General features: G+C 39.4%; 1 protein-coding gene across 3 annotated transcripts in view; it reads right to left on the bottom strand.

The window, feature by feature from the left end:
* The window catches only part of REPS2 (RALBP1 associated Eps domain containing 2), a 173,334-nt gene that overhangs the window by 21,896 nt on the left and 128,487 nt on the right, over nt 1-22,951 (bottom strand). For all 3 annotated transcript variants that reach the window (XM_036439750.2, XM_036439751.2, XM_036439752.2), the window contains one exon: nt 18,820-18,881. In XM_036439750.2, the coding sequence (XP_036295643.1) occupies nt 18,820-18,881 (62 nt within the window). The remainder of the gene's footprint in view (nt 1-18,819; nt 18,882-22,951) is intronic.

The following is a 22,951-nucleotide window of genomic DNA, read 5'->3' as shown; positions in this document are numbered from 1 at the left end:
ATTCTCTTGAGACTCGTGGTCCCTGTTGGATAAAGCTGAAGAAGCATGCCATCTGCATGCCTCTTACCACACCAAGCAGACCCTTGCTAAAACTGGCACTCACCACCATCACAATCAAAGGCATCTGGTTATGAGGCCTTTAGAAAATCCCTTTTTCTGATCCCAGATGCTAGACATATATAAGCCTTGCAACAATACCTAAAGTATATAAAAATTTCAAAGTGCTTCAAAGTCATAGCCTCGCCCAATATTTTACCACACTTATAATTTTGAACCCCCTTCCAGGTTTCATTGCTCTATATAAGTGATGAAATGTTTGAATAATATATTTTCTAACCACTGATGGCTCATATTTAGACTATGATAGATGTTCCCTTTTGGGTTGACACAGCCCTTGCTGCATAAGCTATTTCCATCAGAAGAAGGTGGCTTTTTAAAAAATCCAATTGGAAATAGATGGTTAGAGAGGGACCTATAAAATTATGTGAGAGTTAGGACCCAGCTAACATAAAATAAATTCAATATTGATGAGGATGTGGAACTGAAATGAGAACACTGTTGATGGAGTATAAACCACTACAAACACTTTATAAAACTGTCTGGCAGGCCCTGGCCGGTTTTCTCAGTGGATAGAGCATCAGACTGCGGACTAAAGGGCCCCAGATCCTATTCTGGTCAAGGGCATGTGCCTACGTTGCAAGCTCCTCCCTGGCCTGGGCCCTGATCAGGCCTCCTGCAGGAGGCAAGCAATCAATGTGTTTCTCTTACATTGATGTTTCTCTCTGTCTTTCCTTCTCTCTTCCGCTCTCTCTAAAAATCAATGGAAAAATATCCTTGGGTGAGGATTAACAAGAACAAACAAAAAATAAAGGTGATTAAAGGTTTTTTTTAAAAACTGTCTGGCAGTATCCACTAAAGCTGAATAGATGCTTACCCTATGACTCTGAAATTATACTCTTAGGTATATATCCAAGAGAGATGAAAACTTGTACATGAATATTCATAGCAGCATTATTTATAATTGCCAAAATGTGAAAACTACTCAAATGTCCACCAAAAGTAGAAAACAGTGATATATTTGCACACAATGGAATACTATGCAGCAGTGATCTACAATTACACACAATATAGATGAATCATCCAAACAGCATTCCAGAAAAAAACAGACATAAGAGTATATAGTGCATGATTCCACTCCCATAAGGTAGAAAACAAGTAAACCTAATCTCTGCTGTTAGAAGTCTGAATAGTGGTAACCTTAAGAATAAGGGATAGAAACAAAAATAAAATAAGAGAAACTTCCTGGGGTGCTAGTAATGTTTCTTGATTTCAGCGTTGATTACACACATGCTTGTGAAAATTTATTGAGTTGCACATTCAATGTATACTTTTCAATATGCAAATTATACTTAAATTAAAAAGTAAAAAAATAAATCCAGTAGAACCAATTTCCTGTAGTGTCCTTAAAGTGCCACCTAGTGGTACAAGTTAAATGTAAACAAGAGGGGAGATCATCTCTAATGACTTCAAAAATATGGCCCATTTCTAACAGCACATGCTGGGGTTGGGCTGAAACAGAACCCTAGATGACAAGAAAACAAATAAGAAAAAATAAAAAAGAGCACACTGGTACCAATGAGCCAGTGCTGACGCACATCTATTCCCAACTCCACCCGCAATCAGCCACAATGGGAGGATTTATAGCACAGACATCAGCCAAGGCTATAAATTGGGGCTTTTAGGTTTTTGTGGGGGTTTTTTCAGAGAGGTTTACAAGCACACCATTAGGCGACACCCTGCTGAGCAGAGCAGGGTCTTCAGGAGGGAGTCTGAAGGGAAAAAAATCCTTTATCCTGTTTCCACTGACGAAGGTGGGGCCTTAGTCTGGTTTCTTCTAATAGTGCTTGAGAAACACAGAGTTGGGAAGGACCACCCACATAAAGCTTTTGAAGCTGCTAGTCAGATAAAGGATATTCGCTCAAGGTTTTGCTTGTGGAGTCTGAAAGACAGGGCATCTCGATCAGATAGAGTTTCTCAAGGGAAAGCCACAAACTATAGACATGGGCATCGATTATAGTCCTTGAGTCAGAGGTAGTGGGTTAAGAGGCTAATGGGGAGACTGATCTGTCTTTCCATTGATTCATCTCATTTCCATTATTTTCAGAAACAGGTGATAATGTGGATTTGGTCTACAGAGTGTAGTTTGCTGACCCCTGATATAGGCAGCCTGTGAAAGGTCACAGAAGTGGGAAATAATGTGATTCATAAGTCCACTAACTTCTGGCTATCCTGAATCTGTTCTTCTGTGTTTGCTAACTAGCCCCTGCCTCTGTTTTTCTGGGCCTGGAATGATAATAATTATTAACAGCCAATTATCATTGAGAGCTGACAATATGCTAGGCACCGTTTTAGCTGCTTTAGGGATACTAACTCATTTGAGCATCACAATAACCCTATGAGAGTAGACACTATCATTATTCCCATTTTACAGATGATGAAATTGAGACACAGAGAGGCTAAGTAACTTGCCCAAAGACACACAGCCAGTAAGAGGCAGAGAGGATTTAAATACTGAGCCCATGTTCTTAATTACTCTGACTGCCTCATTGGGCTCAACCTCTGGTTGACCTCCACTATCCTTTCTCATTAACACCATAGCACATTTGAGTGCCATCCCATCCCGCCCCATTTCTGTAATTGCTCCTCCCCTGATGTTTAGGAGTGCTTCTTACCGTGTTTCCCGAAAATAAGACATCCTCCGAAAATAAGACCTAGCGCATGGAAAAATAAGACACCCCCTGAAAATAAGATCTAACGCATCTTTGTGGGGGGGAGGGATTAATAAAAGACACTGTCTTATTTTCAGGGAAACAGGGTAGTTTCTGTCACAGAGTGGTTGGGGGATCAGAGAAGAGAAATAAGGACTCTGTTAGTTCAGGAACCTAGAAACCAGCTATCACTGACCCCCAAGGGGAAAACTGAACTAGCTTGTTAGTTATAGGAAACATGGTATCAAGCTATTGCTTACAACCCTTGACAATAAAGCATGAGGAGATGGGTTTAAATGAGACACACAGAAAATGGCACAGTTATGCATGCACACTATGAGAAACTAAGAATGGATGACATTAGGCATGAAAGTAAGGAAGGCTGAAGGAGCTGCAGGATAGAGTATATCACAACTTTTGTGCTCCTGCAGCTCTCAGCAAAGTGTGGTCCTATGGTAAGTACATTCCATTAACACCTGATGAATTATTGCATGAACATATAGCATCTTCCAAAGGAATTAAGTTAGCAAAGTAACTTTTACATAATATCATGAACATGAACAATAAGGAGGAGGAAGCCCAAGAAAGAAAACAAGCTATCAGTGGTAAAATATAAAGCTAGTTGGTTAAGAGGTTCATAACATAAAATATATTTCTGACCAAAGAGAGAGGTTAAGAAAATAATTCTGAGATGTGGTTATACAGCACAGCATAGAAGGAGGAGCTGGCACTCTGGGGCTAGACAGCCAGGGTCAGAATTGCAGCTTTAACACCAATCAGAAAGGATATATGCACCCCTATGTTCATAGCAGCACAATCTACAATAGCTAGTATTTGGAAACAGCCTAGGTGCCCATCAGCAGATGATTGGATCAAAAAACTATGGTATATCTACACAATGGAATACTATGCTGCCATAAAAAGAAGGAATTCTCATCATTTGCAGCAACTTGGATGGAAATGGAGAACATCATGCTGAGTGAAATAAGCCAGTCAATGAAAGAGAAACACCACACTACCTCACTCATTTATGGATAATAAAGAACATTATAAACTGATGAACCAAAAGATAGATACAGAGAAAAGTAAAAGAAAAGACTGTCAAATTACAGCGGGGAGGGGAGGGAGGTCTGGGGGAGATAAGAGATCAACCGAAGGACTTGTATACATGCATATAAGTACAACCAATGGACACAAAACTCTGGAGAGGGTGGGTATGTATGGGAGGGGGGCAATGTAAAATATGTACACAGATAATAATTTAATAAAAAAATAAAAAAATTTTTAAAAGAATTGCAGCTTTAACTTACTTTCTGTGAATGACCCTGGGCAAATTCCTGAAGTTCTCTGCCCCTTAGTTTGCTTATCTTCAAAATGAGGATAGCAACAGAAGCTATTGCACATGGTTGCTAGCTTTAAATGAGTTAATATGTGTAAAGCACTTGGAAAAGTGGTGCATAAGCGCTATACTTGAAGTGCTTTGTAAATTAATAAAATAAATAAGCATTACAATGTCTCTATGGTTTGTGTACTTCTAAAATCAACTTTGAAAATAATTATTTATGATTCTGAAGTTCTGTCTTTTTTTGCCAAAATAGCTTTCAGTTTGGTCAGTATGTCATATTTGGTGTAGCAAAAAGCCAACTGTAACCTTCTTGTTCCCCTTTAGAAGGCAGGATAAGGGTTACACTTGGCCTTTTGCTACACCAAATATGACGCACTAACCAAAATGTGAAAGCTATTTTGACCAAGATTAATATAAGTCTGCACTGGGAAGGCACTTTGTAATAAGAATTTTAGCCGAAACCGGTTTGGTTCAGTGGATAGAGTGTCGGTCTGTGGACTGAAAGGTCCCAGGTTCGATTCTGGTCAAGGGCATGTACATTGGTTGCAGGCACATCCCCAGTAGGGGGTGTGCAAGAGGCAACAGGTCGATGTTTCTCTCTCATCAATGTTTCTCTCTATCCATCTCCCTTCCTCTCTGTAAAAAAAATCAATAAAATAATTGTTTAAAAAAAGAATTTTAGCTTAATGTGAGGAAATACTTCATATTTAGAAAATTACTGATGGGCACAGACTAGTAATTCCTATTAACTTTTGCTTAGCAGATCTATAGTTAATTTTTGTGACACACAATAAATGATTTTTCTTTCTCTCTAAGTGCTTATCATCAAATTCCTAGCACTTCCACGGATACCTTTCCCAGCTCTCCTTTCTCCAGAGCTGACTCTGTCACTTACTAGCTGTAAGGTTCCATGTATCTCACTTCTGCTTTCTGAACCTCAACTTCCTCTTCCATAAAATGATATGCAATGACAGATATGAGCATAGGCACCCAAGTGTTAAAATTCAAAATGCGTAGATACAGCTCAGAAGCAAGAAAAAGATCCCTGAGGGCCCAAAATACGAAGTGTAGGCCAGGCTGACAGTTAAGAAGCAGGTAGAGGCAGCTGGGAGCTGATGCATAGCAGAATAGCAGGGATTTAAATGCCCACATGAGGCGAAGCCAGAGGTTAAAGTGTGTTTCACTACATGTAAGCTGCAAAACCAAGATGGAGTCTGTGAAGGTGCTCAGGGCTATCCTCTTAGGAAAGGAAGAGGAAGCGGATAGAATACTGCAGGCTGGTCTTGGGTCAAGCCACCATCTGGTGCCATCTGCACAACCCTGACATTGGAACCAGATGGAAGTGCTGAACTTCAAGTGTAAGAAGTGGGCCTAGACTGGAGGCCCCTGAGTTCAGGGGTGTGGGTATAGTTGGTAGAGACTCCACTGAACTGCTGGAAAGACAGGCACTCAGAGAACTGAGAATGAAATGTAAACACCAATTCAAAAGAAGACTGGGAGCCCTAGCTGGTGTTGCCCAACAGTTAGAGTGTTGGCCTGTGCACAGAAGCGTCACCGGTCCTATTTCCGGTCAGGGAATGTACTGAGTTGCAGGTTTGACCTCTGGCCCCAGTTGGGGCGCACATGGGAGGCAACCAATCTATGAGTCTCTCTCATATTGATGTTTTGCTCGCTTGCTCTCTCTCTCTCTCTCTCTCTCTCTCTCTCTCTCTCTCTCTCTCTCTCTCTCTCTCTCTCTCTCCCTCTCTCTCCCTCCTTCCCATTTTCTCTAAAGATATCAATGGAAGAATATCCTCTGGTGAGGATTGACAAAGCCAGAAAAAAAAGACAAAAAAAAAAGACTGCTAAACAGATTTCCAAAAAGCATGAAGAAAAGAAGAAAAAAAAACAACGCTATAAACAGCCCACAAAAAAGATGAATTTACTCCTGGCAAAATGAAAATAGAACACATTTAAAATAACCTTTACAAAATTATGTTTAGAATCCTTCCAAAATTAAAATTAGAGAACACATTCTTAAAAAGAGATAAGTATGTAACAGAAATTGGGAAAAGTATAAGAACAGATTAATATTTTAAATAGATTATAAAACCTAGAATCATACACAGTTATATAAAAAGAGTTATTAATTTAGGAGCCAGCCTAGAGAGATCACAACATAGAAAGATAAAAAGCCATTACTTGAAATAAAACATGTGTTAGCAGGCATAGAAACATAGCTAATTGGAGTTTGAAAAGAAAATAGAAGAAATAAATAGAGAATCAAAACCCGCAGAGATATTATTACTAGTAAGAATGTTCTAAAATTAAAGACATACTTTTCCAGATGGAAAAATGCACATCAAGTGTCATCTTGAAATAAATAAGTTCAAATCTATGCCTTAGACATATCACAGTGAAATTGAAACAGAACATCGAAAATAATGATAAAGTTTTAAAAGCCACCCTAGAGAAAAGAAACTCTAAAGAAATCAAAAATAGATTGACAGTAGAATTCTCAATGGCAGCAACAATAAATTCCAGAAGAGAAGGAGGTTAATACATTCAAACTGCTGAGGGAAAATACCTTCAAACTATAATTCTATACACAGCAAAATTACCATTTAAGAGAAAAGACAATAAGATTTTACTATCCAGAGAACATGGATTTAAAAAAAAAAAAACTACAAGTTGGGATAAAGGGATCAACCAAAGGACTTGTGTGCATACATATGAGTCTAACCAGTGGTCAAGGTCAACAGGGGGTTGGGGGCATGTGTGGGGAAGGATGGGGGAAAGGAATGGGGGGATGAGGACAAGTATGTGATACCTTAATCAATAAAGAAATTTTAAAAAGCTACTAGTTGATATATTTTAGTAAGTTGTTTATTTGAACCTCACAATTGCTGGAACCATCCCAACTATATGATTACACATCATTATAATGTCTTATCACAAGTTCTAGAACCATGGTCTCTAAAGTAGCTCCCCACGGTCATTTTATTCTGATACAGCTGTGAATGAGTATTTTTAGTCTAATTGTCATATCAGATAGCTTTTAAAAGAAAAACTGCCTAATTTCCCCATCTATTTAAACATCTATCAATTAGTAGTCTACCTCCAAATGCTTAAGAGTAGACATTGACATTTAGGACTAAAACTGGAGGCCTTCAAGGATACCTCAATTCACACACATACTACTCATATAGAATCTTCTGAAACTAGAGAATGTACTTATATAAAGATAAATTGTAAATGAATTACTTAAGTGACCCCTTTAAACTGCTAAATAAGAGTTAGTGGAGCCCTGGTTGGTGGCTCTCGGTTGTTTGGATCATTATCCCATATACAGAAAGACTGCGTGTTTGATTCCCAATCAGGGCACACATATCTAGGTTGCAGATTTGATCCCCAGTCAGGTTATATACAGAAGGCAACTGACAGATGTTCCTTTCTGTGTGTGTGTGTGTGTGTGTATGTGTGTGTGTGTGTGTCTCTTTCTCCCTTCCCTTTTCTCTAAAATCAATAAGCATGGCCCCAGGTGGGGATTTTTTTTTTTAAGTTAATGGAAATTCACTGAGGAGTCAAGAACCTCAAAGACCCACTGGGAAGGGAACACTGGCCAATATCACTGAAAAAGTGAGTAAAAATCTGACCACAGCAAAGGGACCAATCACTATATTCTATGGACCTTCAAGATCACCCTCAGAGAGCATAAAACCTTAGTGTCAAGGTTTACTATGTTGCCGAAACTGGTTTGGCTCAGTGGATAGAGCATCAGTCTGTGGACTGAAAGGTCCCAGGTTCGATTCCGGTCAAGGGCATGTACATTGGTTGCAGGCACATCCCCGGCAGGGGGTGTGCAGAAGGCAGCTGGTCGATGTTTCTCTCTCATTGACATTTCTAGCTCTCTATCCCTCTTCCTCTCTGTAAAAAATCAATAAAATATATTTTTTTAAAAAAGGTTTACTATGCACATTTATGCAGTACAATCAAGAAACATTTCTGTATTGTACTGTTACCCCTTTTTTTCTAATTCCTTCCATGTAATCATTTTAATGGATGTCTAATATTCTATTAGGTGGGTATAAAGCCTTTACCAGAGCCTCCTTCTTAGACATTTATATTGTACTGGGGTTTTTTTATTTATTTTTTTATCAATACTACTAAAAGAAATGTCATCATAGAATCTTCATTTCTTTTGAATTAGTTCTTGGGATAAATTCTAATGGCATTTGTTGATAGTTGGCAAACTTTAAGTGCTCCTTTTAAAAAAGAGAGAGGTTTATACTTAATCTTTTCTCCTCTATTCCAATGCCAGTATTTCATCACTATTTCTCACTCTCGCTTCTCCTTGAACTTATCATTACAGCCGTTTCCTTTGCCTGTTGAATTTCTCATTCGGTGCCAACTGTTTGAGAATAGTAGTTTTCAAATTCCTTTAATAAATCCTTGTAAGAGGACTTGCAGAACTCTGGAGATTTAATCAACAGATGTTGGTCTAAACCACAATTGTTTCTTCATGCTACACCAACCTGAAGCTATGATTAGCTTTTTGAGTAATCTATGAACTAATTCTACAACTAGCGAACATACAGCAACATGTAGCATCAAAGTCAGTACAGGAAAAAATACCTTAAAACGGAACCACTTTACTGGAGTATTCAACTTTGATATATAAAAAACAATGTTATCCACAATGAAAGATAAATTTATAAAAACCTGATTTTAATTTAAAAGATAGCCTTGTATTTTGACCAGAGGACAACACAAGCTTAAATTCATTCTTGATCAGTCTAACAAAAGGTTTGTCAATTTTATTGATTTTTTTAAAAAAAGAAACATTTGGTTTCAATGATTTATTTCTCCATTGTTTTTTCTATTCTCTATTTCATTCACCTTTACTCTTCTCTTTATTTCCTTCTTTCACCTAGCTTTGGATTTAGCAGGCTCTTCTTTTACTAGTTCTTACAATGTAAAGTTAACTTATTTGCTTTGGTTCCCTTCTTTTCCCCCCCAGTTTTATTAAGATACTAGAGGTCCGGTGCATGAAAATCATGCACTGGGGGAGGGTCCCTCAGTCCAGCCTGCACTCTTAGGCCCAATCTCCGGGCCAACAGTCAGACATCCCTCTCACAGTCCAGGGCTCTCGAAGTCTAGGACCCTCACTCCTTGCTGCCACCTGCAGCCAAGGCAGGAGAGGCTCCCGCCACTGCCACTGTGCTCACCGTGCTCACCAGCCGTGAGCCTGACTTCTGGCTAAGCAGCACTCCCCCTGTGGGAGCACACTGACCACTAGGGGGAAGCTCCTATGTGGGGCCGGGGTGGGATGTGGGAGGTTGGCCAGCCTAAGAGGGACCATAGGAGAGCTCCAGGACATGTTCGGCCTGACTCACTCAGTCCTGATTGGCCAGACCCCAGCAGCAGGCTAATCTACCAGTCAGAGAGTCTGCCCCCTGGTGGTCAGTTCATGTCATAGCAACTGGCCCACTGGTTGGCTCTCTGCTCCCTGGTGGTCAGTGCATGTCACAACAAGCAGTTGAGTGGCCTTTGCATATTGTTAGCATATTGCACTTTGATTGGTTGAATGGCTGACCAGACACTTAGCATATTAGGTTTTTATTATATAGGATAACTGACATATATTTTTGTATAAGCAAAAGGTGTACTGCATAATGATGACATACATATATTGCAAATGATCATCACAATGTTTAGTTAACATCCAATCTATTAATATACTAGTAGTTACAATATTTTTCCTTTTGATGAGAATTTTAGGAAGAATCTACTCGTCCAGCAACTTTCAAACATATCATATAGCAGTATTACCTACAGTCATCATGCTGTACATTACATACCAAGTACTTATTACTGGAAGTTTATACATTTTGACCATCTTCATTCAATTCCTCTACTCTCTGCCCCCTGCCTCTGGTTAACCACAATGTGGTTATTTTTCATGAGTTTGATTTTTTTGTGTTTGTTTGTTTGTTTTTTAGATTCCACATAGTATAAAAGAAGTCATACAAAGAGAAAAAAATAAAAATAATATAATTCAGACAGTATATGTCTTTCTCTGACTGGCTTTTTAAATTTAGCATAATGCCTTCAAGGTACTAGATCTGTTCTTAATGTTTACAGCTATAAATTTTCTTGAGTACTGCTATCACAGCATTCTGTATGTTTCATTATGTTTTGTTTTCATTCTTCTCAAGGTATTTTCTATTTCACTTGTAATTTTTTCTTTGACCCATTGCTTTTAAATAATATGTTGTCTAATTTCCACATATCAGTGAATCTTCTGATTTTACTTTTGCTATTGATTTCTGATTTTATTTCATTGCAGTCAGACAAGATAATTTGTATGATTTCAATCTTTTTAAATTTATTGAGACTTGCTTTGTGGCCTAACATATAGACTATCCTCAAGAATATTTCATGTGCACTTGAGAAAAATGTATATTCTGCTGTTCTTGGGTGGAGTGTTCTATAGATATTAGGTCTAGTTGACTTATAGTTTTGTTCAAGTCCTCTTTTTCCTTATTGATCTTCTGTCTAGTTGTTCTAGCCTTTATTGAAAATGAGCTATTGAAGTCTCTATTACTGTAGTACTATCTATTACTCCCTTCAGTTCCATTAGAAATTGTTTCATATATTTTCATACTCTGTTGTTAGGTGTGTATAAGTTTATGTTTATCTTCTTAATGGATCAACCATTTTATCAATACATAATGTTCTGTGTCTTTTATAACAATTTTTGTCATAAATTCTATTTTGCCTGATATTAGTATAAGCCCCCAGCTCTCTTTTGGTTACTTCGTATATAGAATATCTCTTTACAACCCTTTACTTTCAACCTATTTGTATTATTGGATCTAAAGTGAGCAGACAGCATATCATTGGATATTTATTAATCTGTTCTGTTTTTGCCTTTTAACTGGATATTTTAATCCATTTTAAATAATTACTATTAAGGAACAATTTACTCCTGCCATTTTGCTATTTATTTTCTATTTCTTATACCTGTTTTTGTTTATCGATTCCTCCATCACTGTCTTCTTTGTGATTTCTTTTCTAGTGTACCATTTTTTTTACTTTCTCATTTTTTCTGTATATTTTTTAGCTTTTTTCCTTAGTGGTTACTCAGGGATTACGGTTAACATCATAACTTTTTAACAATCAAATTTGAATTAATACCAATTTAGTTTCACTGAGCCTAACCAGTCTCAATACCAATTTAGTTTCAATAATACACAAAAAAAACTCTGCTCCTTTACAGCCTCACTGTCCCCTTATATTTTATCACAAATTGCGTATTTATACATGTACCCATTAACAAGTACATAATTATTGTTTTAAGTATTTCCCTTTAAAATCATATATAAATACAAAGAGGAGTTACAAACCCACACTGCAATGCTACTGGCTTTTATATTTACCAATGTAGCTACCTTTACCATTCTTCATTTCTTTATATGGCTTTAAGGTACTGTCTAGTATCCTTTCATTTCAGTCAGGAAGTCTCCCTTTGGCATTTCCTATAGGGAAGGTCTATTAGTGACAACTTCCTTGAGTTTTTCCTTATCTGGAGAGGACTCAGTCTCCTGTGACACTGTCTATGGGGGTGTAAAATACCTCCCAGGCCACCTGCTGCCATAAGGTTGGGGTTAGACTAGACCCCCTCTTTGGTCTCTGTTGAAGCCATCTCTGCCAGGTAGGAAAGCACCACCCCTGGCTGGTTGCCACCCAGTAAGGGGCAAGATACCAGACTCCTCAGTTGATCTCTGCTGATATCAGGGGGAAGGGTATCCATGGTGATTGGCTGGATTAGGGCAGGTATGGCCAAAGATTTATATCCAGAGTGGTTATCCATTTTCCAGTCCTTTGGCTAGACAGTAGACTTTTCTTGGGGCTTTTTTGGTCTATGTCTGTTTATGGTTCCAGGTTGTAGGTTTCTATAGTACCCAGTCCAGAATACATGGGAGACTAAAATTTTTTCAAGGAACTCACTGCCATGCCATTTCTCAGGTCCTAAGACCCTAGCCAGTTACTTTCCTCTTTATATCTTTCAAAGTCCTCCTTCTGTTATATTATGTCCAGGGTTTTTAGTTGTACTTAGCAGGGGGGAGGAGGGAGAAATTAGACTAAGCCATCTTGTTCTCCAATTGTGTATGATGATGTTTCGTCTATATTTGCAACGAAATTCTCTTGTACAGTAGAATAAGGCACAGAATCAGAGACCATAAGCATTAGAAGGAGCCATCTAGTCTAATTTTCTCATTTCCATAACTTCTGGACAGAATACTTAAAGTAATAGAATATTAATTTACAAGGATGGGGTACTTTTTAAAGCACAGACTGTCAAATATTTCAGAAGCTCAGAGTCTCCAAATGGTCATTTTATGTGAGCCTCAATCTTTCCTTCTAAATGAAACAAAGGCAGTACTTTATAAAAAGCTGTATCTTAGCAACCTGGCTTTGAAACAGAGCGGCATGCCCAGCATATTCCTATTGGGTGTAGTATTTGCCTTAGGGACCTTATTCTAGGCAAATGACAAAGTCACATGAGAAATTAGCCATCTGTGTTCATGGCTAGTCCATCACAACAGTATACACAGGACCTGGGCACACAGTGACTAGTCCTTCCAGCAAAACCTCCCCATAGTGTTCTCTTACCCTGTGGGCATCATTTCATCACAAGAAGCCCAAGTCCAAGGCCACTGGCGTGATCTGGGTTCTTGTCCCCATGGGATCTGAGTGCAGTCCTAATCTGACCTCCCACATCCCACCTTACCCAACTCAAGAAAGCCTTCCACTGTGCCCTTGAAGAACTCATGGCACAACATCAACAAATCTCCTACATTTTCAACATCTTCACTGAATAATCCTTCCTTCCTTCCTCTTGCCTTAAATCATTGCTTCTAATTCTTGGCTGCATTTCAGAATCACCTGGGAGCTTCTTAAAACTCCCAGCTCCCAAGCTTCACCCCACACCAAAATGTCTGGGTATGAGACCCAGACCTCAGTAGGTTCATTTCCCCCAGATGACTCCAGGGTGCACAACGATGAGCACCGCTGGGCTAAGTTAAGTAACACCCTGCACTCTGTCTTAAGGGGCTGCTCTCAGACAAAGCTCTCTTGTCAGGAGGTCCTTCCTCTCCTACTGCTCTGGCAGCAACGGGACTGGAGTAGTGGGCCACTTGCTTTTTTCACTGCCATCTCCGAACACTAGATCTCTCTCCCCCCAAATCTTGTTCTTTCCAAACTCCAGGCAGGTCCTGGAATACATGGGGACCTCTTTGCATGACTGTTCCTTTGCATTTTCTTTTTCTCTACAGTAAATCACTGAATGCCTCAGTCATCTGAAAAGAAAAGTTATCTTGTTTCTGTAAAGCTCATTTTAGCCCTGACTGGTGCTGCTCATTGGTTAGAGCATTAGCCCCAGCACTGAAGGGTTTCAGATTTGATCCTCAGTCAACAGCATGTACTTGGGTTGCAGATTCAATCCTGGGCCTCACTTGGGATGCATTCGGGAGGCAACTAATCAATGTATCTCTCAGTTCAATGTTTCTCTCTTCTCTCTTCTCTCTTCTCTCTTCTCTCTTCTCTCTTCTCTCTTCTCTCTTCTCTCTTCTCTCTTCTCTTTCTCTCTTCTCTCTCTCTCTCTCTCTCTCTCTCTCTCTCTCTCTCTCTCTCTCTCTCTCTCTCTCTCTCTCTCTCTTCTCTCCTCTTCCTTCAACTCTCTCTCTAAAAATAAATGGAAAAAATAGCCCTGAGTGAGGATTAACAAAAATTTTTTTAAAAAATAAGACTCATTTCATTCATCACCTCAGCCCTTCCATGAAAACCTCTCTGTCTCTCTAAGCTTCAAAGTATTGATAAAGCATTCATAATGCTTTCTTCTTATAGTGCTACTTTAGTACTCATCAGACTGCTGGTGAGGAGCACCTGCCATTATAAGGTGAGACATTAGTGATACAAATAGGAAAATTCTGAGCACATTAGCCTACAGGAAGCCCAGATTAATCAAATGTGGTGCTAATATAAAATTGAACAGATTATGCTTCGTATAAAAAAAATATTTTCTTTAGTAAAGATAATTACTTTGAAGCTGCAGCTCTATTACAATTGCCATAAGAAATTTGGCATGAGATCAACACTATTAAAGGGATTTAGCTCCTCAAGTACTAACTAGGCCCTTAGCAGAGAACTGATCTACAGGACAAGCACCAGCTCTGTAGATGGCATTTCATTTAGTTTATATGCACACAGTGAGCTAATAAGCTTAACTAACTCTCATTTTAACACTGCTCCCTATGAAGCAGTTAACTTTAATCACCTTTTAGTCATTTATGCTATGAATCAGTCTCTTTAAACAAACAAAAACAGAATGTGTCACCTCTTCTGAGCTGAGTCAAAATACCATGCCCTGGTCTCTAGCCTGTCCACAGGAAAATGTGGGACACCAACCATTTGATTCTTCACACAGTCACTGTGTCCTTTTTGATCTTACCTACAGTATGAAAAATAAAAAGATCTGTTTCTCTGAATGTATTCCTTTTCCTAACTCCAGGGCCCCATTTGTATAACTTAATCCAGATGTTCATATCACAGTGGTGCTTAGTGTAAGTAGAGGCCAGCTAAACTGTGTTTTATGCTGAAAACCTATACTCATCTCTCTCACTTAATAACAGTAGAGATATACTTTTGGTATATGTAGGAATGATCTAAATATACCTTTGTGCACACAGCTGCAAACATATAAACTCTTTTTTTAAATCCTCACCCGAGGATATTTTCCCACTGATTTTAGAGAAATTGGAAGAGAGAGGGAAAGACAAAAATAGCGATGTGAGAGGAATACATTGATTGGTTGCCTCCTTCACGCACCACAACCAAGGCCCAGGGGATGGGGAGGAGCCTGCAACTGAGGTACGTTCCCTTGACCAGAATTGAACCTGGACCCGTAGGTCCACAGGCTGAGGCTCATCTGCTAAGCCAAACCGGCTAGGGCCAAACTCTTTTCTCTTATACACTTAAAACCTGGAAGTACATCACTGATGGGTCACACAGTTTGTAAAAGTGTTTCTTTCTAGGAAACAAAACATTTTCTTATTTATTACAACCTAGTTTTGACCATTTAGCAAGTAAAATAACATGAAAATCTTATGCCAAAAATAATTCAATCTCTTCTCAGAACTACTAATAAATATAATGATTTTAATTATACCAGGCTTCCTGGTTTCTACCCTAGGCACTACAGTTTAAGCCCCATAAAAGAAATATCTGTAGTTAAGTACAGGGTGGGGGAAAAGTAGGTTTACAATTGCATTTAATAAAATGCAGTTTATTAGTGTACTAGAGGCCCAGTGCATGACATTCATGCACTGGGGGAGAGGGAGTCCCTCAACCTGGCCTGTGCCCTCTTGCAGTCCAGGACCCCTCGGGGGATGTCCAACTGCTGGCTTAGGGGGAGCGGGCCTAAGCCGGCAGTCAGACACCCCCCAAGGGGTCCTTAGCACTGCCTCAGAGGCGGGAGAGGCTCCTGCCACCTCCTCTGTGCTCACCAACTGTGAGCTCGGCTTCTGGCTGAGCGGCACTCCCCCTGTGGGAGCATACTGACCACCAGGGGACAGCTCCTGCATTGAGCATCTGCCCCCTGGTGGTCAGTGCACTTCACAGACACCAGTCATTGGGTCATTCAGTCGATTTGCATATTAGCCTTTTATTATATAGGATTATTACATATTAATTATTGTGTTTTTTTCCATGTGAACGGCTGCAAACCTACTTTTCCTCCACTCTGTATATATATTTTTCCCAAAGTTAGGAAGATTGTCCAAGGAACATTCAAAAATATTCAATAGCACAGAAGAAGTTAAAAGTGTTTAGTGGTAAAAACAATCTCATAAGAGAGTAAGCAAGAAGGAATAGGAAAGGGAGGAAGGAAACACAACAAACTGAAAGCATAACAACTTTTGAAATCCCAAGCTAATGTGCAGTATACTTTCTTTTTCATTTTCTAGAGAGGAAAAAAAAAAACTATTGGCAAAAGATATAAAAATTTAGCTTTAATCACATAATATAGAGATGAGGTGACAGATGAAAGGGGTTTGGAAAGGTTCTTACCAATACCTTAAGGCTGGTGTATAATAATGTCTCCTAACCACTAAAGCCCTCCGGATATGAATAGTATTTTTAAAATAAAGAGATGAATGGTCACACAAGCTAGGAAATTGCCAGCTTTAACAAAATTGACCAGGTTTCTTTATTGTAGGACTTCAAAGCCTTTCACAGGCTCATATGCACTGGGAATCTCCCAGAGCCAGCGCAGAGGCAACAGCCTGCAAATGTGTCTTACCACAGGGCCCTGGGAATGTCTCCCAGAGACCTTTTCATCACAGGTAGTTTGGGGAACACAGAAACACACAAGTGCTTAGGTGAGTTTTTCCTGGACCAATATTCAGACTAAAGACAATCGTGTGTTTATTACCCAGGGCCTCCTCCTTTGAATATGCGTGCCCCACTTACAGTGAAGGAAAGATGGAGAGTAGGGGGGGGGGGGGCGGGGGCGCGGGGGCTTCCTGCCTGCATTCTGACACACCTGTTTCTGTAGTCTAAGATCTCCATAGCTAGGCAGCTGAGCTGAAGATTTGTGCTGAGTGCTGGGCTCACTGTTTGCATTGTGATGGGAAATGGAGCAGACAAGCCAGCGGTCTCCTACATTAACAGTGACTTGAGAATTCCCAGCTCCTGTCAGACCCTGGGTCACTAAGCCCCAAAGCAAGCAGGAAGCCCACCTCCAGAAGCTCAGATGAGGACTGCTGATAGCAGAAGCACAAGGAGAAGTAACTATTGGCTCTCGCACAGCAGGGGAAAGATAAGGAGGTTGGTCACAAAAGCCCTTTCAGACAGGCCTTCCATTCATTCATCCAGGTGACTCCCAAGCCCCAGTTTGGAGGCAGCAGCTGGCAGAATGCCCACTAATTTTGCTGTGACAAAGTCCAGGTTTGCTGTTGGTGCAAATCCAGAGCCTCATCTCATCTAGGTCCTCCTTAGGGGGATGTGGTGAAAGCCTCAGTTGCCAGTGTTATGGATCACTGTCTTCCTGTATACAGAGACATTCAGACTCCAATGATGAGGAGGGGAGGAGGGGGGGGGGACCTGCAGGAGATGGGCCTCAGTTTGGGGGCTGGCTCTACTATTTACTAGCTATGTCACCTTGGGTGACTTGCTTAATCCCTGTATGCTTCAATTTCCTCATCTATAAAAACAAAAAGGATAATATTAGTACCGATGCCATAGAATTTTTGTGAAGATGAAAGAATGCATTGAAAGCACTCTGCTTAACGCCAGGTCTATTGTAAATGCTCAATATACAGAGTCAATAATTAAATGAGCAGAAATTATAACCAGAAAAAAATGCTTAGGGTAGAACTAAAGCTTGGCATTAGATATATAGCAGAGACTTGATAAATACTGATTGACAGATTACCCAACAACATCTCTTAAAGCCATTGCTGGAGTATTGGAAATGAGGTTCTCACTTGTTTATATGTGGTAAGGAAGAACAGGGCTTTTATTCCACTTCAAACTGAAGCAGGAAATCAATACCTCACGGTATTTACATCTCAAGTTTGAGTGGATGCCAAAAACCATCTAATTCTCTAAAAGGACAAGCAAATGTTAAGTGGTTTCAGTGACTCAGCGAGTCCTGAGATGCTCCATATGGAAAGGTACACTCTGAACTACCCAGAGCGACACGTTAGAAACTGGGAGTACTTGCTGAGAAATTGCCCAACATTTTCTGCCAAAAGTCAGAGAAGGTCTTTAAAGACAGAAAGTTTCATAAGCAGAAATTAATGAAAAGAAGGATCTGTCGCACCCTTTACCACACTCCACAGATTTGTTGCTTGCTTCTCATTTTCAACTCTACAAATAATAGTGATGAATAAGGCCAGAGCAGCACATGAAAATAAGGCAGAATAAATTCATAGGTGAAAGAGCTTTTGGTGACATGCTTTCCCAATTCCTGCCGTTTCAGCTTATTTTTCCAAGGGAAAATACTATCCTAAAGAAAGCACAGTGGGCCCAAACCTCAACACTAACCCTGGGTTAATAAGCATTTCTTTTTAGTTTATTCAGAATTAACACAACTCCTAAAATACATATGAAACTATAGGCACCAGGAGTACACACGCTATACAGAAAAACCATGTCACCCACCTCAATTAGAGAGATGCCCCATTTACTACTCCCTGTCTGTATGAAAACCACATGCAACCTTCTACAGCCAAGACTGAACTAGTACACATTTGCTTGATTGCTTATTGAGAAAACTTTCTCTTTTCCACATGAGGTTAGGGGACTAGCTAGATAAGAAGAGATCAACCAAAAGATTTACGTGCACACATATGAGCCTAACCAGTAGTCAAGGACAATAGGGGGGGGGGGGGCATGAGGAGGGGTGGAGGTTTGGAATGAGGGGTTGAGGACAAATATGTGATACCTTAATCAATAAAGAAATTAATTAAAATAAAATAAAATAAAATAAAATAAAATAAAATAAAATAAAATAAAATAAGAAGAAATTCAACCATTCTCAGATCTTGGGAACCTGACTGGCCAGTTGTGTGGCGATCCACCCTCACAAAGGAAGCACAGTGGTAGGATAACTGTTCTCTACCACCCAACAGTTTATAGACATCAACATCTGTCTCCTACCTGTGATGGACAAGGTCTTGGAGGGAGCGCAGGTGGTGGAGGTAACAATCCTGACTTAGTTGCTGAAAAGAAAAACATATACCGTTAAAGACCACCAAAAACAAAATAAAACACAACTTCCACTTGTCAACTAGGAATAGCATGTTTTGTTACTTTTTCTTTTTGTTAATCTTCATTCACCAAATGATATTTTTTCCACTGATATTTTTTTAGAAAGAGTGTAAGGAAAGGGGAGAAACAAAGAAACATCTACATTGATGTGAGAGATACACATTAATAGGCTGATTCCATCGGTACCCCAACTGGGGCTAAGGAATTGAGCCTGCAACTAAGGTACTTGCCCTTGACCAGAATCAAACCTGAAACCCTTCAATCTGTGGGCTAATGCTCTAAACACTAAGCATACAGGCTAAGGCAGGAATAGTATTTAACATATTTAAGTTGTTAAAGTCCATCTAAAGGCTTAATTTTTTTTAAAAAGAATACATGCCTTTTCTAATCCCTTTTTTCGTTTTTATCCCACCCAATATACAAGTATTTATATAGGCTGTTGTGATTAAGAAAGTGTAAAATGGTAAGAAAAATATTCTTTGAAAAAAAAAATTTTTTAATGGAACCCAGCACAGGAAAGACAGTCGTTATTCTGCTGTTAATTTTTTTTTGTTTCAAATAATCTAGATCCTTTGTTCTCCCTAGCTTTGGGCTATTACACTGTTGGTTGGCTCAGTAAGTAGGCTGAAGAAACTAAGAGAGCCAGGATCCCAAAATAACAATAGTGCCCTGTGAGTGAGTGGGTCTGGTAGCAGTAGGGGAAGCTGAAGTGATGGACTAAAATGATATTTAGGAGTTCTTCAAAGATAACAATTTCCTTTTTGCTCCCTAATCCTTATTATGATAGATAATTAAATCTGTTCTAAAAGAATCTGGTCCCATTTGCAGGGGATCTTTGGAAAGAAACTTTCAGTCTAATTTTTTTGTGTGTGAGATATAGAGGAAATTTTAGTTAAGCCAAAAACATTTGAATTATAACTTAATGAAAATAAACATTTGCTATTGAATTATAAATAAAGCTCATAATCACACAAAAATAAGTTTATTATTACACACTGGCAAGTTAAACCACATTCTTTACAGACTCCTTAGAAAAGCGCAGCACACTCTATATTACATATTTGCAAATAAACGATATATACAGTAGTTATAACTATATATAGTTTATTTGCAAATATGTAGTATGTGTGCTAATATTTAGACAATTTTCTGCACCTTATAAATAAATCATATCAATATGCCAGGAACATAGAAGTTTTTGCAAATCATTCTTAATTTGTCCTAGCTAGATCAGACAAGCTAAAAGATAGAGTTTGAGGCTTTCCACAAAGGTAGCTCAGTAATTTCATAGAGATTTCCATTCTAAGCCAGTGCATGAATATACAACCATGTGGCCCCATCAATGATTTCTCTCAATCTGTCTTTGATTAAAATTTATGAAATAATCAGCTTGGTCAAAACTCCAAAGTTGATGAGACCTTGAACAGCCTTCAATAACAAAGCATGCAGCAACAGAGAATGACAAAAGCCTCAGGATTATACATCTCAGGGTCCCCAGTCTATAGGTCCTCAGGGACTGGACCTTTAAATTACCATCTACTTTAAAAACAAAATGAAAACACAAACAAAAAAATCTATATGTAATTTTAAGGGAAAAGCCTTGCACCAGCATTAATGTGTTTGTTAAAACAACCCTTTATTAACAAAAGAAGACTAAGAAATATGCCATTTAATTAAACTGACTTTTGCTTCCAGCCAAGATGGCCAGCTGAAGGCATGAGGGCCATACTGAAAACAGGAAGATTAGTAACATATGTACTCTGGATGCTGAGTCTCTTCCCGCCCTCTTCCTCTATGCTCCCAGACTATTATATCCAAAGAGTGGAAGAATGTGCTCCAAGTAATTGGACCAGTCAACAAGGAAGATCTAGACACAAACATAAGGAAATATACAAGATGGCCAAATGTGGGACGTGGCTACACTGTTTGGACAGGTTCAAGCCTTGGACTAACGAGAGGGCACAGTCCTCCCATGGCCACATGCAAGTCCCAGCTTGGAGGGCAGAGCCCTCCCAGCACAGTTATAGCCAACGGCTATAGTTGTAAGCTTGAATCGATGGTCTGAACACGTGGTCCCATGTGCCTGATATGGGCTTGATAGAGTTCAGGTACATGTAATTGAGTAGGACTGAAACCCACAAGAATGTTGATTACTTGACCACGCCCTTACTTTGCCTCCTGGCATCGGCTATAAAATAAAGACACGGCTTGTAGTCCGTGGTGCTGTCTCTCCAACAGGGAAGCAGTGTCCCACCGAGACCCAGCTTTCATTCTCTTGTCTGTCTTTTCTCAGCCTTTCAGCTGCCCCCACTCAGGGTCACTGAACCGGGCTGAGCTAGCGAAGCACATAAGGGACCTTGGGGCTGAGTATGCCATGGCGGTGCAGCTTCCCACAACCAACCAAGATCATTCTACCATGAAGCCCATAGATGGCAAGTCCCATCCATTTATTCCTTTACTCCAGTCAGCTTTTAACTCCCATTCTTAAATACAAACAGATTATGAAGTATCACCAGATATCTGCAGAAAACTTTCTAATCTAAGAGCAATCTATATCAATAAAAGCATAATATGCTAATTAGACCATACAGCTGAACAATCTTCCGGATATCCGTCTGGATGAAGCTGTGGTAGTGGGGGCCGAGGCAGAGGCAGTTAGGGGTGATCAGGCAGGCAGGCAGGCAATCGAGTGGTTAGGGACAGTCAAGCAGGCAGATAGGTGAGTGGTTAGGAGTAATCAGACAGGCAGGCAAGTGGTAAGGGGCGATCTGACAGGCAGGCAGAGGTGGGTAGAGGTGGTCAGGCAGGCAGGCAAGTGGTTAGGGGTGATCAGGCAGGCAGGCAAGCGGTTAGGAGCCAGCAGTCCTAGATTGCAAGAGGGATGTCAGATATCCCCCAAGTGGTCCTGGATTGCAAGAGGTTACATTGCGCCTCTAGTAAAAATACAAAAAGGTAACACACACACACACACACACACACACACACACACACACACACACATACACACACACATACACAAAAGATTAGATCTATACTAGAAGAAATTTTTAAATGTATATTTTTAATACCATCAGAAAGATAATCCAGCTTATTCCAGAAAGATTTGAACATTTACTATGTGGTAGACACTTTGAGATTCTGGTAAAATACTAGTGGGGGGAAAAATAGGAAAAAACCTCTACCCTCATGAAAGGTATATTCTACAAATTATGGGGTCAGATTTAGGAATGCAATTTTAAATAGAGTCATCAGGGAAAGTCTCAATGAGAGATAAATGCTATTTGTAAAGATAGAGCATTTGGAAATTAAAAACATAACAGCAGAAAGAGAAATCTTAATAGAAAGGTTCTTTATATGTCTATTTGAAATTTATTTGATCCTTGATGCAAAGAATGTTTCTGAGTTGTCTGTATCTTTTTTTCCTATCACCTTGCCCTTGGTAGGTGCAATCAATCGTAAAACAGTGTGTGACAGGCATTGGGATGCACAAAATGAACAGATGTGATCACTTCTGAGGCAGTACAATGAGTAGAGTCCACACATTTTCTTTAGGAGATGATAGGTATAAAGAGAACTGAAGGTTTATGGGACAAGTTAAACCACATTCTAAGTATAGGCACAGTTATAAAATATCAAGATCTTAGGAATTTTTAAAAAATATTTTTGTCATTTCAGAGAGGAAGGGAGAGGGAGAGATAGAAACATCAATGATGAGAGAGAATCATTTATTAACTGCCTCTTGCACGCCCCATACTAGGGATCGAGCCTGCAACCCAGGCATGTGCCCATGACTGTAATCGAACCCATGTTCCTTAAGTCCACAGGCTGACACTATTCATTGAGCCAAAATGGCTAGGGCAAGATGTTAGTGATCTTAAAAGCCAGCCTAACTATAGTCTTAATCCTTTGGCCAAAAATAATCAATTTTTTTATTAAATATCTTTTAACATTCAAAAATAAAAGCTTAATAGAATGTTTAAAGATCATCTGAGGAAATCTTATAGAAAGTATAGTATATCCA

This window comes from Pipistrellus kuhlii, unplaced genomic scaffold (assembly GCF_014108245.1).
Source record: "Pipistrellus kuhlii isolate mPipKuh1 unplaced genomic scaffold, mPipKuh1.p scaffold_m20_p_16, whole genome shotgun sequence".
NCBI lineage: Eukaryota > Metazoa > Chordata > Mammalia > Chiroptera > Vespertilionidae > Pipistrellus > Pipistrellus kuhlii.
This window is presented reverse-complemented; position numbering and strand designations above follow the sequence as displayed.